The sequence below is a fragment of the Eptatretus burgeri genome, chromosome 6, assembly GCF_056783735.1.
Source record: "Eptatretus burgeri isolate ZD-2024b chromosome 6, Ebu_testis_v1, whole genome shotgun sequence".
Classification (NCBI taxonomy): Eukaryota; Metazoa; Chordata; class Myxini; order Myxiniformes; family Myxinidae; genus Eptatretus; species Eptatretus burgeri.
Window position 1 is genome coordinate 86864389 of NC_140966.1, and position 20311 is coordinate 86884699.

Below are 20311 nucleotides of genomic sequence, written 5' to 3' on the forward strand. Positions count from 1 at the left end.
TCCGAAGCTCTTCATTAAAATAGGACGCTTTGTAAATGACAAACGCTCGACTCTAAATGATATGAAACTGCCATCTTGTTCTCTTAGAACCACATAAGCATAGACTGAGAATCGTACGCAAAGACAGAGTATGAAAACTGAAGGCGAACCTTGCCGAAGGCTTCAGGTAAGCAACGATTGAGAAAATGGCAGCAATTTTCATCCTTTTCGGCGATTCCTGAAACACAGCGCACAATTTTCACCAAATGTAGATTGAGAGCCAAAGCTGCCACCTCATAATTCATCTTATGACAAGTCTTTCTGGCAACAAGTATAAATATTTCACCAGTATAAACATACATTAAAAGAAGACGAAAAAGGACATTTTTCACAAAATTAGGGGCCGAGTTAATCATAAGTGGTATTTGTTAAATACGAATATGTAACATAACCACTTTTAAATTATTAAATGTCAAATATTATTGCAACTTGGTGTTTATACAAAATATCACATCTTCAGAAGGATTTTTTTAAATACCCTTTAACACAGAATATGGGCTGTTTCACAATGAGGGTACCAGGTTTGTCTCACAACCACTAAAAATGCAAACTCAATATTTTTATATTTTTATTTCTCCAAATCCGACATTGTTAATTACAATACTTAAATCCAAATTTTTGGAGCATCTGAATGAATATTAAAAAATTTATAGCCAGCAAGTAGTTTCCTTATAACTTCGTGGCAGTTTAGGTGTTTCCGGAGAGGACACATTTTTGACGGACACATGTAAGGCAATCAGTGCAGTCCATGCAAATAGAAGGTTATTGGTTACACTCAAACTTTGTAGCATAATATCAGTACAGGTGTATACACACTTGGTAAAACACACAATAAACTTTTTAAAAGACCCTTTATTTATATAAAAAAATTCTTCTACAATATGCATTTCCAGAGAGGACATTTTTTGACGGACGAACGGTGGGACATATTTATTGAGGGTGAAATAAATATTCATAGTCTGAAATGAATATGTTGTGGACAAAGTACAGAAGAGGTATTAAATTGATGCAACAACAGATAAAAGTCCCAATTTCTGCTTGTATTTGTTTACACACTGTGAATGTAGTGTACCTGGAGAAAATGAGACAGCTATTTGTCAAAAAAATGACAATTTTTTATGCCATTCTGCCAAAAATTGACATTTTTTGTCAAATAAAAAGTGGTCCAAGTTGTGCCATCACAAGTACCAACTACTGGCCCTAATGACAGAGATACTACAGCCTCTCATTTAGCTATTTAGCATGCAAGGGTACAAAATACCAGAAATGACCATGACTGTGAAACAGCCCATATGCAAACAACTTGGCATTTTCCATGTCAATGGTTCGCATTATTTTTCAATACCGAATCGAAGCTCAGAGGAGGCTCATGGTTTGTAGTGAAGGCAGTTTTTTAGTGTTAGTGAATGAAAGATGAGTAATCTGATAGATGAAATTAACGAGGTATCGAAAATGTAATGTTAATGAGGCATGATGGACCAAGTGGCCTTAAACTCACAATACAAGAAATCGCTTGTAAGTTGAAAGGTCATGACAAGGTAGAAAACATTTTTGACCAGGAAGAGCAATCAATGATTGCAGACCTTCACTCCAATTGTACCATACATACTTTTTGAAGTACTGGCATTCAAATTGTACATACTTTATAGAGGTACTCATTTGAAAAAAGATAACTGGCTACCACTCGGTGGTATTTTGACAGATGTTAGCACATTCTGTATGGACAAACGAACAGATGGAAGTGCAATAAATACCCTTTCCTTTGGTGAGGGTAATAAATACAAACATAAAAGATTAAAAGGAACGTGATGGCTTCTCAAGTAATGAAATCGATATTTAGGTGAAATATATGTGATAAAATGGGGTGGCGGGGGGGGGGAAGACTGACTGGAAAATGCAACAAGTTACAAAATCAAAATTATGAATGAAGAACTAGTCTTAATTGTGAAGGTGAGTGTCATTCAAAGTCAAAATTAAACACCAAACAAGATGCAAGACTTATTTATTTATTTTACACATTTGCACATACCTCCCATTGTGAAAGATATATTGGTAATCAGCTGAGATGCTACGGTATTTAATAGGATGGGAGGGCAGGACACGGAATTCACGACTTGAGGGACACAGCCAGTTTGGCCTTCAAACGTACACGTGTTTGAAGGGCATCGAGGACACTTGGCCAGGGCACCGAAGCCAAAGCGGCAAAAAGTGCTCAGGCACCGAGGCCAAATGAAGAATGCAAGGATAAATACAAATACCCGTGAACTTATCAAAAATGAGTATTTATCAGTGCCGTACTTTACAACTTGTCACCAATAAAAACATTGTGATGGTGGAATGGTGAATATGATCTGCACTAAATAATGCAAGGTGGCATTGATTATGTAATTAAGAACTAAAACGATGAGTGAATTAATCACACTTGTATTCCAAAACAATTTCACCGTTCAATAACATAAACATATCATTTTTTATATGTTGATTTATTTATTTCTATCTATGGCTCTGATTTATCGATGAGAGAACAATGCACGTGGAAGGGGGGGGGGGGACTTTTGAATGAAAATTTGAATGGCTCAGCCTCATACACACTCGAGCATTTGAATTCACAAGACCATGTGACATGTAAACCATGTTCTATTAAACAACATATATAATCATAATGTTCTTATTTTGGAATTTAATTATTTGGCGAATATTATCCTCATTGGTTGTTCATAATTCTGGCGGGGCTGGTGCATATTTAATCAACTGTAATCCCTCTCCTTCTTTGAAATAGTTATCTCTCCAATCTGCATGTTAATGTTCATCATTCATATTCAGCACAAGGCTGCAGAGTGGCATCATTTGCTGAGGGCATGGCTGTGCCACTGATGCAATGCCCTCTGTTGGTTAATGCAGGAATTTGTAATTTGTTAATGGTGCCGATGATACCTCGCCTTATCTTTGATCTACAATGTCCATCAACGAATGCGAGCAAACGAGACTCCCGATTAATGTCCAGCCGAGGGACGGCACACACATTCGTGAATCACCCTGTCTGTGAAACACCGGGATGACAGTTGAGACTTGGGTTGGGATTTGAACCAAGGCCAGAGAGCTTAAAGGTGAGTGTGCATACCTCAACATGCATCTGAAAATAAACAATGTGAACACGATTGATGTGACGAGTTTCTTGATAGGCCAAAAAAATATGGAGTGCATGAAGAATCACTTTGTACACTACTTCAGTGGTGAAGAATCACTTAAAAATTCGAGTATTCGGATCCGGATCTTCAACCAAAATCGAATCATTTCGTCCTAGTCACACACCCAACCTGTCCACCGAGTTTAGTCTGAAAACGTCCAAAACATTTTGATATCTTGCTCACAGAGACAGACAGACAAACAAGCAGGGGTGAAAACATAACCTCCATCCACCTTCGGTGACAGAGGTAACAATTTGGGGAAATTGACAAGGACACCAATATACGTGGCTTTTCTTCAAAATTATATCACAGGGTTTTAAACCTCGATAAGCAAATGCAGATGGGACAGCAGTGTTGATGTCGCTTCCTAAGAACAACCCATTCTGAAATGCTGGAACAACGTGGACCCATGAAATGCCATTTGTTACCAACAACCCAATTTCCTGTTCAACACACCTTAACAGAGACTTTCTTGGTCTATAAAACATAACCACACTCTTCTTGAGCAGCACCAGCAGATTCAGTAGATAGCATGCAAGAGTGAAGTTAAACGAGCTAATTCTACTGATGATATCCCTTTAAAAAATATATGTTGTTTGTCCTCTGGGTTGTGCGTTCATAAGCTGTGCCCTATTAGCCTGCCATTCCAGACTCAGAAACTATAAATACACATTGCAGCAAAGCCAGTTCGAGTGACAAGGTTCCAGCACACAGCATCCCGATGTAAACATTGATTTATATTTTAGACACAATCTCAATCCCTACAATACAAGACAAGAATACGAACTAAAATATTTTCAAAAAGCTTAAAAAAGAGAACATTTCACAAAGTGCAGAGAAAGCAGACAGGCCATTTAGCTGTCTAATCTACATTTCATTCCCAGGCTAACTACAAGCTATCACCCTGGTGCTTCACAGACATTGCCGTTGCATAAACATCCTCCAAGGGGATTTTGGTGCATTGCCATTTTACCCCTCTGTCATGTTGATCTTCCATGATTCTCAATTTCACAAAGAACTAGAACGGGCACTCGTAGAGCGCATACCTTCGCCGCAGCCACTAGTTACCTTTGTATTAAGTTGTCCACAACGCATCTCAATACAAATATGCATTTCATGACCCCCATGACCTTTGACCCACAACCGCTACCTAGGGTGACAATAGTACTATACCTTGTGTCATTTCAGAAGATGGGGAATTGAACACTGAACAATTTGGAGTTAATCTGATGTAAATCGGAAACATATTAACCGTTTTCATCATGAAAAAACAATGTTGACCTTTTTGTGACCTTGACCTTTGATCCGATCGCTCCCAAAATCTAATGGATTTGTCCTTTCATGATGCCAAACAAAGCCAAAACAATTAAAGCCTCTCTGCGTTTTGTTTTTTTGCGTCAAGTTGTCCACAACGCTTTCCGATATAAATGTGAATTTGTGTGACCCCCTTGACCTTTGACCCCCAACCACTGCCTTGGGTGACAAAAGTACTATACCATGTGTCATATTAGAGGATGGGGAATTTAATTTTGAACATTTTGGAGTTAATTTGCTGTAAATCAAAACAAAATTGACAATTTAATCACGAAAAAACTATTTTGACCTTTTTGTGACCTTGACCTTAACCTTGGATCCGATCGCTCCCAAAATCTAATCGATTTGTCCTCTCGGGATGCCAAACACATCCACAAAATTTCATGACAATCTGCGAAGTGGTTTTTGTGTAATGTTGTCCACAATGCTTCCCAATCAAAAACTCCATTTTGGTGACCCCCTTGACCTTTGACTTCAACAGACTAACTAGGGTTGCAAACACTATACCATACGCTATATCAGTGGATCGGGATTTGAATACTGAACATTTTGGACTTAATTTGATGTAAATCGGAACAAAATTGACACTTAAATCGCAAAAAAAATGATTTTGACCTTTTTGTGACTTTGACCTTGACCTTTGATCCGATCGCTCCCAAAAGCTTCGCCTGGCGTCCTTGAGTAACTGCACATCATCTCTGAAAATTTCATGCAAATCGGTCCAGCAGTTTTTGCGCAATGTTGTCCGCACACATATTTACCAATAAATAAATACACAGGGGTCAATACAATACCTTCGTCAAATGAAGTTTGCGAAGGTAACTCGAAGGGCACTCGGCAGAGCGCATACTTCCGCAACGTAATGCCTGCTCCACGAGAACATATCGGGCCCAATACATTTTTCATATATCATGCTATACAGTACGAGATCGTTTTTGGTCCCATCTCTCAATGGTGAAGAATCACTTTTAAAATTAAATAATTCTTGTATCCAGATCCGAATTTGGATCTTCACCAAAACTGAATCAATTGGTTGTAGTCACATACCCAACCTGTCCACCAATTTTCATCCGAATCCATCCACAACTTTTTGAGATATCGTGCTACATATTAGTTAAGCTCAATCTCAATAATGAAGAATCACTTTAAAATTCCAGTCGTCATATCCGGATCCAGATCTTCACCAAAATCTAATCAGTTCGTCCTTGTCACACACCCAACCTGTCCACAAAAATTCAACTGGATCGGTCCAGAACTTTTTGAGATATCCTGCACACAGACAGACTAACAAACAAACAGACAGAGAGAGAGAGGGGTGAAAACATAACCTCCTTCACCTTTGGTGGCAGAGGTAACAAGATGCCACCAGGATTTGGAGGAGGGAGACAGGTCTGAGAGTTCAGACGAGATTAGAAAGATGTTTTCTGATGTTGGGTAGGACAAAAGATTGGAAAGATGTTTGGTAGGACAACTGAAGACGAGAGGGGATAAATTTGTGCATGAGGGAGAGCAAGTTTCTTTGAAAGAATTCCCAGGATGAGTTGATGTCGGAGGAAGTAGAGATGAGAGACCAGTCTAGAAGTTTGATGGCTGCTTGAAGACCCTGCCAGTCGGCTTGACTGAAATGCCAGACTCGACGGCGCTGAGGTGGTTCTCTGATAACAGCCAGAGAGATGTCTAATTTGACAAACATGTGGTGAGATTAACTGATTGGAGCAGAGCAAGAACAGGAGATATTTTCATTGGAAATTTGTCAAAATCAGATCCAGAAGAGATGGAGTACCATTGGTTGAGATCTGGGTTGGGAAGTTCACAGATTGTATCAGTCCCAATGAGTCACAGAAGTCTTTTGCTAAAGTGCCATGGCAGGTGAGAGAGGTACCCACACCCAGCCAAATGACATGATGACAGTTGAAGTCACTACATATGAGGAGACGGGTCATTCTACCTCAGTTCACCCAAGGGTTGTAATCCGACACCCTCAGATTTGGCTAATTTTTTTGCATGTATGTTATATATGATAGTCTATGTTCACATACAAAATTTTAGCTAAATCGGACTCGGGTTGACGAGATATGACCTTGAGAACTTTTGACCTTTTCGACTAATGTCGCATTTCCACCAAAATTCAAATCCTCATATCTCAGCAACCCCTTGCCCTATCTCGATTATTTTGGTGTCGTTGGAAAGGTAATTGTCTATAGAATGCAAATCCAGCATCAGTTCGTCGATCTAGTTAAGTTAGGGGTGGATGATTTTTGGACATGACATTTGACCTTGACCTTGAAGACCTCGTGACCTTGACCTGACCTTGCATGAAAATGAAAGTTCATACTGGCTACTATAACATATTGTTACGTCTGAGGGGGGGTATGCATTCAAAGGGTAATTAGGATGTTTAATTAGGTATCCCATGCTGTTCGAGTTTACCAGGATCTCGATGTAATAAGTAGCAATTCAGTGGTGATAAGTTGTCTAGTAAATGTCCATTTCTTCAAGGGGGAAATGATAATTGTCACGTAATTAGATAGGGACACGGGATAGGGTAAGTGTGTCTGCGTAAACCCCTTTTAGTAGTCCCTGGAGGCTGGCCGTGACGTCACAGGACAGGGCTGCGGATGGCTCCGCCCCTTGATCACGATTGGCGGAAGGCGACGGCGGAAGGCCAATAAAACGGCTCGATTGGAAGTGACGAGGACTCGAGTATAAAAAGGTTCTGTTCGGGAAAAGAAGTGGAGGAGGGGTGATAAAAAGAAAGCGTCTGGTCGAGGCTGTTGGTCTCGGAGCGTGCTCTCTTGTTGCGCTGGTTTGTTCCTCGATTCGTCGTGTCTCGTGGCCTTGCTGTGCCTCGTGCCTCACCTCGGTTGGCTCTGGAGTTCTGCTGGCTCGGAGTACGGGACCGAACGGCGGGCGGACCTGCCTCCCTCTCCTGCTCGCATCTTGGTGCCAGAACTGGCTCCCTGGCGGCTGTGAGCAGTCTTGGGCCTACACCAGGAGGTCGACACCACCAGGAACAGTACCACGGTGTCTCCTGCCCCTGACGAGCGCAACGCCAGCTCGTCCAGCGCCAATCCAGGGACTGTTGCGTCGACACCACGGGCCAGCCTGACCACTAGGACCAGCTACGTTGTGTGTGTGTGTGTGTGTGTGTGTGTGTGTGTGTGTGTGTGTGTGTGTGTGTGTGTGTGTGTGTGTGTGTGTGTGTGTGTGTGTGTGTGTGTGTGTGTGTGTGTGTGTGTGTGTGTGTGTGTGTGTGTGTGTGTGTGTGTGTGTGTACCTGGCGCCTTCGAGGGTTTGAGATTTGTATATCCATTGGAATTGTTTGTGTTTTCCCCACGCCCGAACCCACACCACCATCCCGTCGAATCGCCCCGGATCCCTCCTCTTGCCGAGTCTTATTATTATTTCTGGTTAGAGAAATAAACATTATTAACTCAGTGAAAAGCGACTCGTGCCACCTTCCTCGTCCCGTTTGCCATAGAGCGATTAAAACTGCCATCTTTGGGTTATAAAAAATAAATCGCCTCCATCGTTTCGGCTCATTCTACGTTGGCGGGACTGTTCAAGTCCCGTGGACGTCACAATATCAAAAAACTGGAGGGGTAGTATTTTCGGCCAAAGTTCAAAGGTCGTAAAAATGCAACCAAATCATGACATACATAGACATTTGATGGATGCGTGGGACAATATAAAAATAAGTATAATTTTTTGAACCTGTGCTTTCATTTGGAGGACTTTGGAATCAATGCTGAGTGGAACTTTTTTGCCACTTCACATGGCGAAAGTGCATGTGACAGGTTAGGCAGAACTGTAAAGAGGTTATTAACAAAAGCCAGCCTCCAACGCCCGTACACAGATGCGATCCTAACTTTCGATGCCATCATTAAATTTTGACCGGAAAATATTCCAGGAATTCACTTCATCAATGTACAGCCTGGTATTGTGGAGGATTACGAACTGAAATTGAAAGAAAGACTAGAAAATGCGAAGACAATCGCCGGTATTCAAAAAATTTCATCGATTTGTTCCATTATCAAAATAGAGTATAAAAGCATTCAAACTGAGCAAACAAGAAGAAGAACCCAATACTGTACGTGCGGCTCGAGTCGATGGCGAAACTGATGAGGTAGATGATGAATCAGGACTAGAGTTTGAAATGAGTAAGCAAAACTATGTTTGTGCTATCTATGACGAAAATCCATGGATTGGACTTGTAGAGGGTATTTCTGATGAGTATGGTGACTATTACATCAATTTCATGCATCCCCACGGTCCGACTAAATATCTCAATTGGCCACTGGATGTGGACAGATGTTGGATTGAAGATTCAGACATTCTGTGTGTGACCGATCCACCATTAGTTGTCGGTTCTGGAATAAGAATTCGTTATAAAATTAGTGACCAAGATAGTGCTAAAATAACCAGTTTATGTAGAAAGTGGCAAACCCGTTAAGATTTATCTATGATATTTTGTGACTTGAACATGGTTTCCTTCCCCAAGAGAAAACAATTATTTAGCAAACTTTTTAGCAAAACAAAAATTAATAATTGAGACTAAACATCTATCTTGGATAAAATTGTATTTATGAATTTTTTGTATGATTCTGTGTTAAATTCATATTTTTATTTGCTTGTTGTAGATAGTGATAATATTTTGTCTTGACAAAATGAACTACTGAACCAAAAAATGTATGATTTTTTTCATCTATTTCAGTAGCAATTAGTCTTGAGGTTATGGTGTCATGTTTTGGTTGCGATTTCTATATTTGGTTGCGATGCCTTGAACTTTGGCAAGGCAGATTCATCGATGCAGGTCCGGACTTTTTTTATCTTTGATCTACAATGTTTTCTCAGTATTTCAAAAAAGTTGGATTTTATGTACGAATGTCTTTTTTGCAGACGAATTCCTGTTTTAAGGTTTTTGTTCTCTTGAAAAAAAATCCCTGATGGAATGTATTGAACTTGTGTTTAAAATCTTCTGAACGATGGATTCTAGTATGACAAAAAAAAAAACTCGATGCAGTTTTGCCTCGTTTTCCGTCGGCAGCACTGCGAAACAGGCCTGGACAAGTCCATTCATGTTTGAACGTAATATAGCTAATATTGACTGTAAACTGACAAGCCGGGGCATGTCTATGACGTCATGATTTTATTGAATTTTTACGACCTTTGAACTTTGGCCGAAAATATCTCAAGAAGAAAAAATACTACCCCTCCAGTTTTTTGATATGTTATGGTCGACAGTATGAACTTTCATTTTCATGCAAGGCAAGGTCAAGGTCACGAGGTCTTCAAGGTCAAGGTCAAATGTCATGTCCAAAAATCATCCAACCCTAACTTAACTAGATCGACGAACCGATGCTGGATTTGCATTCTTTGGACAATTACCTTTCCAACGACACCAAAATAATCGAGATAGGGCAAGGGGTTGCTGAGATATGAGGATTTGAATTTTGGTGGAAATGTGACATTCGTCGAAAAGGTCAAAAGTTCTCAAGGTTATATCTCGTCAACCACTAGTCCGATTTAGCTAAAATTTTGTATGTGAACATAGACTATCATATGTAACATGAATTAAAAAAATAGCCAAATCTGAGGGGGTCGGGTTACAAATTATTGTTTTTCTGGGTGATTTGAGGTGGAATGACCCAGAGTTGGGATGAAAGGATAGAAGTTGGTCCATGTTTTTGGAGAGTGAGGTGTAAATGGAGTCATCACTGTTTGGTGGACGGTACAGCACACATATAAACATGAGGTGGGAGTGTAGGGGAAGCCATAGCCAGAGGTATTCTTGGAGCTGTGGGCGAGAGAGAGCACTGCACGGTGAGTGAGGAATAGAGTCTTTGATGAAGAGAGCAACTATGCCGCCAGGTCGAGGCTCAGGAGTGTCAGAGGAGGGAGTTACCAGGGAAAGATACGAGGGTGTCAGAGACGTGTTGAAGGAGGAAAGTCTCTATAAGGCAGATTATGTCTGGTTTGTCAGTGGCAACTTGTATGGAGAGATCTATCAGGTTTGAGTGAAGGCCCCAGATGTTTGAGGTCCACATTGTTAAGGAAGAGGAGGGGAGGTAGCTTTTGGGTGCAGGGGAGGGAAGGGGGAGGGTAGGACAAGGGAGATGGTGGGGGAGGTAAGAAGAGTTGTTGAAAGAGTGTGGGGGATTGCAGAAGAGCTAGGGGAGGAGGCCAGATGAGGAGAAAAGGCTCAGTGGTGATGGGTTGAGGTCAATTGAGGAGTAATAATAGAGGGGATAGAGGGCAGTTGAACATTGGAGGAGGTGGAGTGATGAGATGGAAGAGAGAGGGCAGGGGAAGGAGGCAGCTTTGTGGATGTAGGGGTGGGGCTTTGGGAAGGGGGAGGGAGGGGGGAGAATGGAGGGAGAAGGGTGATGGGGGAGTTTTTGAGATGGGTGAGAGGGAAGCTTGAAGGAAAAAAAAAAGTGTGAAGGTTTGCTTTGAGAGGGAGGGGAGACAGTAAGAGCGTGCACGGCCAAGGTGCAGGATGACGATGGGAGAGAATGAGAGTTGGTAGTGGTAAGGTGAAGAAGGGAGCGGGCAGGGGGAGGTACAATATTTGAGAGGTTGGGAAGAAGAGGTGTGATGCGAGGAAAGAAGGAGCACGTTTGTGGTGTTGAGGAGTGTACTGATTGAGAGAGTGAGATATCTGTTAGGTTAGAATGGAGCCCATAGATGTTAGAACACCACACACTTTGGGACAACAGAGGAGCTGTTACTGAAGCAGAAGACAGTGAAGAGGTGCTAAGAGCAAAGGTAGGATGAGGGGCAAGATGGGAGGGGTTATGAGGACGTAAATTTAAGGAGGTGGGGTGAATTGGCACAGAAATTGAAAGACAAAAAAGGATGATTGATGGAACACGTACATGCATTGCAAACTGGGAGTTTCAAAATTTTTAAGTCAGAGATGCAATTAAAGACATTACATGAGGGATTCAATCAAGGAGAATGAAGAGAATGGAGAAAAGAAACGATGGAACAGTTGGACTTTTTAAACATGGGAAGAAGGAAACGTCGAATTGAAAAGTCTTTTGAAGAAGAGAAAAAAAAATTATAGTGAATTATGATACAATACCGAGAACCACGCGTGTGAAAGAGGAAGTTGTGACATTTCAAGAGACCATTTTTTTATTTTTTCTTTTGATAAAGATTACTTGAGATTAGGTGAAGGAAAGGTTGAAGAAAAATCATAAAGGTGGGTGGTGAATTTGTATTGGCAAACGTAGAAGGAAGCTGGCAGGTCGACAGAAGTAACAGGAATAAGAGGGGGTAGAAAAACACGTGGTTAAGGGAGGTGTAAGGTTAGAGGCAAGCAGTGAAAAGACATAAAGAAAAAAAATTGATTGATTTTTAAAGATTAGGTGAAGGAAAGGATGAAGAAAAAGAATCGTGAAGGTATTTGGTGAATGTGGGTCGGCTAAAATAGGAAGATGGTAGGTCGGCAGAAAGAGTTAGAAGAGTCGGTACAGGAAGTCACGTGGTTATGTGTAGAATAAGGCAAGGAAGGAAAAGGGTGTTTTTGTTGTATTTTTTATATTTTAAGACAAGAAACAGAGGGTATAGTTTGGAGGGACAGAAGGAGCGTCGTTAGACAAGTGGAGAAAATACAAATAAACACGATCGCGCGCACAGACGGGAAGATGAGTTGGCCTCAGGGAAACCCGATATGAAAAAAAAAATTTTTTTTAATTTTTTAAACGACGAAAACTCATCAAATAGCACAAATTTTGAAACAAAACCAAACTAGGAACACACAGTAAACATGGAGGTCACAAAATAAACAGTCAAAACGTGGCAAACGACCGGAAACTTATCTTTGAGAAAGTCGGCAGAGATCCCTGAGAGAACCAACCATTGCCTCAAACACCGCAACCAGAGATTAAATTGAAATGATTAAATTTAAATGAAGATTTTATTGGTTGTAGAAAAAAAAAATTTGGGGGAAGTTTACCGCCATTGATGCAGCATCTTTTACACCACCTTATTCAATATGTAACATTAGTTCTTCATGCCTGTTGTTTGTGTCATTTATAACATTGCTAAAAACAATAAGTTTCCTGTTTGAAATGATTTTCAACTTTGTTTGACTGCCAGACAGGCAGTCAGAGTGAAAAAAAATATCTCTACTTGAGGGGCACAGCCATGCATGTGCAATCAGGCCAAATTCAGAAGCAAAGCACTGTAACACTAAACTGCAGGTTACCGGTAGTTTCCCGATACAAGTTCCGATTCGTGTTCAAAATTTAACATTAAATTGAAATAAAGTTGTTCCTCGATCATAAACTGACATTTATAGACAGAAAGGACAGAGAGAAAGAGAGACGGACAGACAGACAGACAGACAGACAGACAGACAGACAGACAGACAGACAGACAGACAGACAGACAGACAGACAGACAGACAGACAGACAGACAGACAGACAGACAGACAGACAGACAGACAGACAGACAGACAGACAGACGAGAACCAATTGCTTCACCCCACTTTTCACTTTGTGTGTGTGGGGTAATAACATTGCAGATGTTCTCGGCTTAGACTATTTGAGACTGCTTCAGCAGCACAATTGCTCTGCAAGGTGTGGTCATTAGTTTCCGCTGCCTGAGATTAGGTTAGGTAAGGTGGACTGAGGTTAGGTTTTCACGTCTGTCTGTCTGTCTGTCTGTCTGTCTGTGAGCAGGATATCTCAAAAAGTTATGGATGGATTCTGATGAAACTTGGTGGACAGGTTGGGTGCGTGACAAGGACGAATTGTATTGATTTTGGTGAAGATCCGGATCGGGATACGAAAAAAATTTTTAATTTCACAAGGGATTTTTCAGCACTGAGAGATAGGGCCAAAAATGATATACGGCATAATATCTCACGTAGTTATAAATGGATTTGGACTAAACTTCATGGATTTAGACGAAACAGTTCGGTAACTAGAACAAGCCAATTAGATTTTGGTCAAGGTACGGATGCAGATCCTGCCTATCCGTGGGATACAAAACGTAAACTGTTCAGCTTCGTGGAGGCAGTGCTCGACTTGGTTATTTAACTTCAATGAGCTTGGTGTTTGTTGGCTTCGCAGTTCAGGTGGTTGGCCAAATAGCTTAAGGTCTAGAGTTTGAGCCACTATTGTGCCGTCAGATCACATCAGCCTGTCATCCTTCTGATGTCAACAAAATGAGTACCAACTTGCAGGGAAGAATGAGACATTCTCATATCCTGTGTCGGAGTGGCAACCCCTATAGGATTGCACCTCCCAGCCAAGGAGACTGCTTGGGCAGCACTAACGCTCTGCGCAGAGTCTGGTCCCGATGGATGGATGGATTTAAAAATTCAGATGTGAAGACTTCTCATATCTCCTCTGTTTCTTCAAATTACTGCATTGCAAATAATTATCCTTCAAATCAAAGGATCATTTGAGCGGTGGTGTCACGAGCGAACCTCTCGACTTGAAAAAGTGGCACGATATTTTTTTATTCCTCCCTTTTCATAACTCCTATCTTTTCCAGTGTCTCTCAGCCAAGTGCAAAGCATGGGAGGCAAACGCATCCTAGGACACTTGGAACTTGTGCTTCAGAGTCGTGTGCCAGTTGGCAAGTTTATCTTGCAATCGGACTCCCATCAGAAATGGAAACAGCACAAGAGCAGTAGTTCCCGTCCCATTGCGAAACCCCCCCCAACGATTCTGTGGACCACCACGTAAACGACCATCACAGTGACAAAATTGTGACGCAAGCGAGATGAACAATGGCCTTCCACGAATGATTGCTTCTGAGGGTGTATCAAGTTGCAACGTATTGATGTCATTTGACGTGCGACGTCATTTGGAGTGGAGATCCAGGGTGCTCGTGTTACCCACTTTCCCTGAACCCTTTTTAACCACGATTAAATCATCGGTCTTTATTGTTTTGGTGGTGGAACGTCAGATCACAAAAAGTTGCATTTCCTGTAGCATCAGCTTTCAATACCAGGAATGGGTTTTTGGGATGGAGACAACCCATAATAGCGAACGTAGTGAGCTTCATACTTAACGCGTGCACATGAGAGAATAGGAAACAACACAATACCCTGGCAATTTGGAATCCGTGTCGTTGGCTATGACCCTTTTGCTTCCGGTTTTTGTCATGGGGAATGGATTTTAATAAAGATATCTCCCACATCATCAAAAAATAAGTTTTAATCGCGATTCACATTACTTGATCGCTGATCCCAAATCCAGGCCGAAGTAACGGGAAATTGCGTATACAGTTGTGAACAAGTTATAGGTAAAGTCAGAAGCAAATGTAAGAAGAATTCTAGATTCGGTTCGAGTATTTATTAACCTCCGCCATCGAAGATGGACGGAGGTTACTGTTTTCACCCATCTGTTTGTTACTTACGAAATCTAAAGATTTCGTAAGTATATTGATGACTTCCGTTTCTGTTTGTTTGTATGTTTGTTTGTGTGTTTGTTTGTGTGTTTGTTTGTGTGTAGGCACGATAACTCGAGAACAGAAGAAGCTACCAATGTCAAATTACACCACGTGATTCACGAGGGTGATGGCTAGTGCTGATTAGATTTTGGTCAAAATCGGTCAAAGGTCAAGGTCACAGTGAGGTCAAAGATAATTCCATAAATTAATGTGGAGAAATGGAGTATTTTTGCTTCGCTCGACGTTACGAGTTCGTTTTAACTTCGATTTTAATTTTGACTTCGGTTTTTGCGATCGCTTAGGACGCTTAAAACTCGGTTGTCGAAATTCTGGTAAAAATCGGATGTTTTGGAGACGTTTTAAGAATGTATAAAAAAATATTTCACTCGACGCGTCACAGGTCGTCCCATGATGCAGTGCGCTCGAGCAGACGCGTCGTTGACCCACGTAAAGGTTTTGCGTGTGCGCGCTGACGGTGTTTTCGATAAAGATGGTGTTTAAAAGTCATTTTTTATCTCAATAAAGGCTATCGTCGCATGCCTGACTCGCTGAGCCGTCGGATTATGTAAAGTTTGTTGGTGGATGGCCGAATATTACGGTTTTGTGACTTTGATAAAATAATATTGAATAATCGCGTGGAGAAATGGAGATTTTTTGCTTCGCTCGACCTTACGAGTTAGTTTTAACTTCGATTTTAATTTTGTCTTCGGTTTTTGCGATCGCTTAGGACGCTTAAAACTCGGTTGTCGAAATTCTGGTAAAAATCAGATGTTTTGGAGACGTTTTAAGATTGTATAAAAAATATTTCACTCGCGCGTCACGGGTCGTCACGTGGTGCAGTGCACTTGAGCAAAGGCGGCGTTGACCACGTAAAGGTTTTGCGTGTGCGCGCTGACGGTGTTTTCGATAAAGATGGTGTTTAAAAGTCATTTTTTATCCCAATAAAGGTTATCGTCGCATGCCTGACTCGCTAAGCCATTGGATTATGTAAAGATTGTTGGTGGATGGCCGAATATTACGGTTTTGTAACTTTGATAAAATAATTGCATGGAGAAATGGAGATTTTTGCTTCGGTCGACGTTACAATTTTTGATGGTTTGGTACAGAATCATCGTAGAAACTTCTGCTTTGTGTCGCTACCTTCTCTAAAGACAGCTTTTATTAGACAAGGTCAGAGGTCAAGTTGACGATTTCGTAAGTACCAGTCTATGACTGCTTGTTTGTTTGTTTGTGAACAGTTTTAGGGAAAAACTCCTGAACAGATTTCGACGAAACTTGTTGGGGGGATGAGGTATGGTCCAAGGATCATGCCATTAGATTTTGGACTTGGTCCAAAGTCCAATATGGCCGCTATGGTGGCTATTTTGAAAAAATATTTGAATTTTTGTTTTTGCATTTCTACATGTTGTGATTTCCAACCAAAAATAAATAAATTTGTTAGACAAAAAAAAAAATTTGCAACTTTTTTTCAAAAAAATTTTGATTTTATTTGAATTTTTTTTTTTTTGCATTTCTACATGTTGTAAGTGATTTCCAACCCCCAAAAAATTGTTAGATAAAAAACCCAGAAATTTTGCACCTTTTTTTTCAAAAAAAATTTCGATTTTATTTTTTCGGCATTTCTACATGTGCGTCGATCGAGTTTAGTTTATTCAATCGTGGTTCAGTAGAGTCTGATCCATTTTGACCTACAATGAATAGGATATCAAGATCACTTAAGTGACCCAGCAGTATTGGCGGCGGAGGTTTTGCACTCGACCGAGTGCTCCCCCTCTAGTTTTTTTAGATGAGATCCTGTTCTAGGCGGTGTTGTTGTCGTTGTGAAGGTAATGTTGAGGTAATATTTATTTTTTCAGATGAGATCCTGTTCTAGGCGGTGTAGTTGTTGTTGTGAAGGTATTGTTGAGGTAATATTTATTTTTTCAGATGAGATGCTGTTCTAGGCGGTGTAGTTGTTGATGTGAAGGTAATGTTGAGGTAATATTTATTTTTTCAGATGAGATCCTGTTCTCGGCGGTGTAGTTGTCGTTGTGAAGGTATTGTTGAGGTAATATTTATTTTTTCAGATGAGATCCTGTTCTTGGCGGTGTAGTTGTCGTTGTGAAGGTATTGTTGAGGTAATATTTTTTTTTTTAGATGAGATCCTGTTCTCGGCGGTGTATTTGTCGTTGTGAAGGTAATGTTGAGGTAATATTTATTTTTTCAGATGAGATCCTGTTCTTGGCAGTGTAGTTGTTGATGTGAATGTAATGTTGAGGTAATTTTTTTTTTTAGATGAGATCCTGTTCTAGGTGGTGTAGTTGTCGTTGTGAAGGTAATGTTGAGGTAACATTTATTTTTTTAGATGAGATCCTGTTCTCGGCGGTGTAGTTGTTGTGAAGGTCATGTTGAGGTAACATTTATGTTTTTGATGAGATCCTGTTCTCGGCGGTGTAGTTGTTGTGAAGGTCATGTTGAGGTAATATTTATTTTTTCAGATGAGATCCTGTTCTCGCGGTGTAGTTGTCGTTGTGAAGGTAATGTTGAGGTAATATTTATTTTTTCAGATGAGATCCTGTTCTTGGCGGTGTAGTTGTTGTAATATTTATTTTTTTTAGATGAGATCCTGTTCTCGGCGGTGTAGTTGTCGTTGTGAAGGTAATGTTGAGGTAATATTTATTTTTTCAGATGAGATCCTGTTCTTGGCGGTGTAGTTGTCGTTGTGAAGGTAATGCTGAGGTAATATTTATTTTTTCAGATGAGATCCTGTTCTTGGCGGTGTCGTTGTCGTTGTGAAGGTAATGTTGAGGTAATATGCAGTCGTGTTATCACGGTTATAGAAATGCACAAATAATTAATTTGATCTATAGTATACCCAATCACACCTTTATGACTAAAAAATTAACAAAACTTGAGAGTAAATACTCTTGCAGTTTTAAGTCTACCTACTTTTATAATAAAGATATCTCCCGCATCATTAAAAAATAATTTTTTATCGTGATTTACATGATTTGATCGCTGATCCCGAATCCAGGCCGAAGTAACCGGAAATTGCAGCATCAAATGTAAGAAGAATTCTACCTTCGCTTCTAGGCTTTGCCTATTCCATATTACCCATATCAAGACACTTTATCTTACAAGTCCAAAATAGCACTGTTCAAGAACTCTGTTGATGGACACTTTTGCATCCCATGACCTCTGGACACTGCCATCCCCACCACACACACACACACACACACACACACAAATCCCCACACACACACACACACACACACACACACACACACACACACACACACACACACACACACACACACACACACACACACACACACACACACACACACACACACACACACACTCCCCATCCCCTCCCACCCCCATTTTTGGTGGTGTTCCCAAGACCTTATAAATGCTTATGATGTTGAAATGAAGTGCTTCACTTTGGGGTTGTTAATCCAAAGGGGGAGATTTCACCATCTTTCTACTCTACCACACCACACCACACCACACCACACCACCTCCCCCCCCCCTCCCCGCTTTTGCAGAACACACCTTCTAAATTGAAACACCTAGTTTGTGTTGCTCACCTTTTCTCGCCAAACGCGTCGCAGCAACGAGACACTGTCCCAAGGCCTCGTCCCGCCGGTACGGGATGGACCACTGCTCAGTAAACACTCGGTTCTCCAACTCGCACAGAAGGCCCACTGGAAACTCCTGCCGAGAATTCTGATTGCCATTGACATCCGAAACCTGCAGGGGACGAGGGGAACACACACAACCCAATGCGGGTTAAAAATATTCCCCCCCCCCCCATTTCGAATTGTCCTCAAGAGTGGAAAATAAACTGCGCATCGTCGTGCGGCCTACGGTGCTCGGCTATCCGAGGCACGACCACCGCGTCGTCCGAGGTGGACCCGCACCTGCAGGTCGCCGTGAGTTTGGCGAACAGAGTCTGTCCGCGCATCCCGCATGTCCACGTCGCCAAGGCCCGGCCGCTCGTGCGTCAACAGCGACACCGCTTCGGACACGTCGTTATTGGCGAGAAGCAAAGCTTGGCGGACCGCGTCCGGGTCTGGGAAACCCATGGAGAGCAGAACGGCCTCTGGGTCCATCATCGAGGACGATGTGGGGAGAAGGAAGGGGAAAGGGAGGGACCAGGAGGAGGGGAGAAGAAAAAAAGCGAAAAGAAAAGGGAAGGGATGAAAAAGGAGAGTAAACTAAGAGCCGAAGAAGGAAGTAAGAGTGAAGAACTGAGAAAAATTGATATGAAGAAGAATCGTTTCAAAAAAAACAACTACAAGTTGCAAGAAGACATACGGGGGAGGGAAATGAGGAAGTGAATCACCAGGTGTGAAAAATAATAATAAAAATAAAAAATATATGAAAAAAAAGCGCGATATGAGTCGTGAAAGATACAGCACTGAGGAAAAAAAAACAATATAAAAAAGGAAAATAATAATGATAGTCACCAACAAAAAAAAAGATTAATGTAAGACGCTGAGGTAAATGTCATTTCTCGTCTGCTGGTGATTGTAACGGTGGTGACTGGTGAAGAGCGCGTCGTGATAGAGCGGTGTATTACCTCATCGCTGTCAGCACTGCTAAATTCATTTACATCCGTTATTTTTATTTAAGATATTAAATTGAAATTACGGATGGGCCCACAAAACCGAATCCAGCTCGCACACCAACGTTGGCCGAAAGTTGGCAAAGGTTTGATAGTCGTAAGATGATTTCCGACATTGCTCCAACGTCCGTAAAAAGCGACGTCGATTTATCAACTGTGAAACGGCAGCCCCCCCCCCCCACCCCCCCGGTGTAAAATCGTTGGGACAATGGCCGGCGTTGGGAATGTGGACAAAATTACCTTGGGTCAATGTCAATGGACAACCAGCGTTGTGAATATGGACAAAACCCTCACCCCGGCACAACCCCAACCCCACAACCCCCTCACCTTCCCAACGCAACTACACAACCCAACACCCCCTCTCCACCAACCCCCAACCCCCAGCCACAACGCAACCCCAACCCAACTCCAAGTCCTCAACCCCTCCCTCCCCAACCTAACCCCGAATCCCCAACCCCTCACCCCCACCCCCCAATCCCAAGTCTTTAAACCCCTCCCCACCCTGTCTTCAAATGATATCCCCACTCCACATCTTCAACCCAACCTCAAATACTCAACCTCAAGTCCTCAACCCCTCCCTCCCCAACCTAACCCCAAGTCCTCAACCCCTCCCACCCCAACCTAACCCCGAGTCCCCAAATACTCACCCCCACCCCCCAATCCCAAGTCTTCAAACCACTCCCCACCCTGTCTTCAAATGCATCCCCACTCCACATCTTCAACCCAACCCCAAGTACTCAACCCCAA

At 41.7% G+C, this 20311-nt stretch overlaps 1 protein-coding gene across 1 annotated transcript in view; it reads right to left on the reverse strand.

The window, feature by feature from the left end:
* The window catches only part of USP24 (ubiquitin specific peptidase 24), a 213657-nt gene extending 194423 nt beyond the window's left edge, over positions 1-19234 (reverse strand). Inside the window, exons 1-3 of the mRNA XM_085886059.1 lie at positions 18858-19234; positions 18525-18687; positions 150-217 (exon numbers count right to left, since the gene is read on the reverse strand). Coding sequence (XP_085742185.1) covers positions 150-217; positions 18525-18687; positions 18858-19052 — 426 coding nt within the window. The 5' untranslated portion in view covers positions 19053-19234. The remainder of the gene's footprint in view (positions 1-149; positions 218-18524; positions 18688-18857) is intronic.
* Between the last annotated feature and the right edge of the window lie 1077 nt (positions 19235-20311).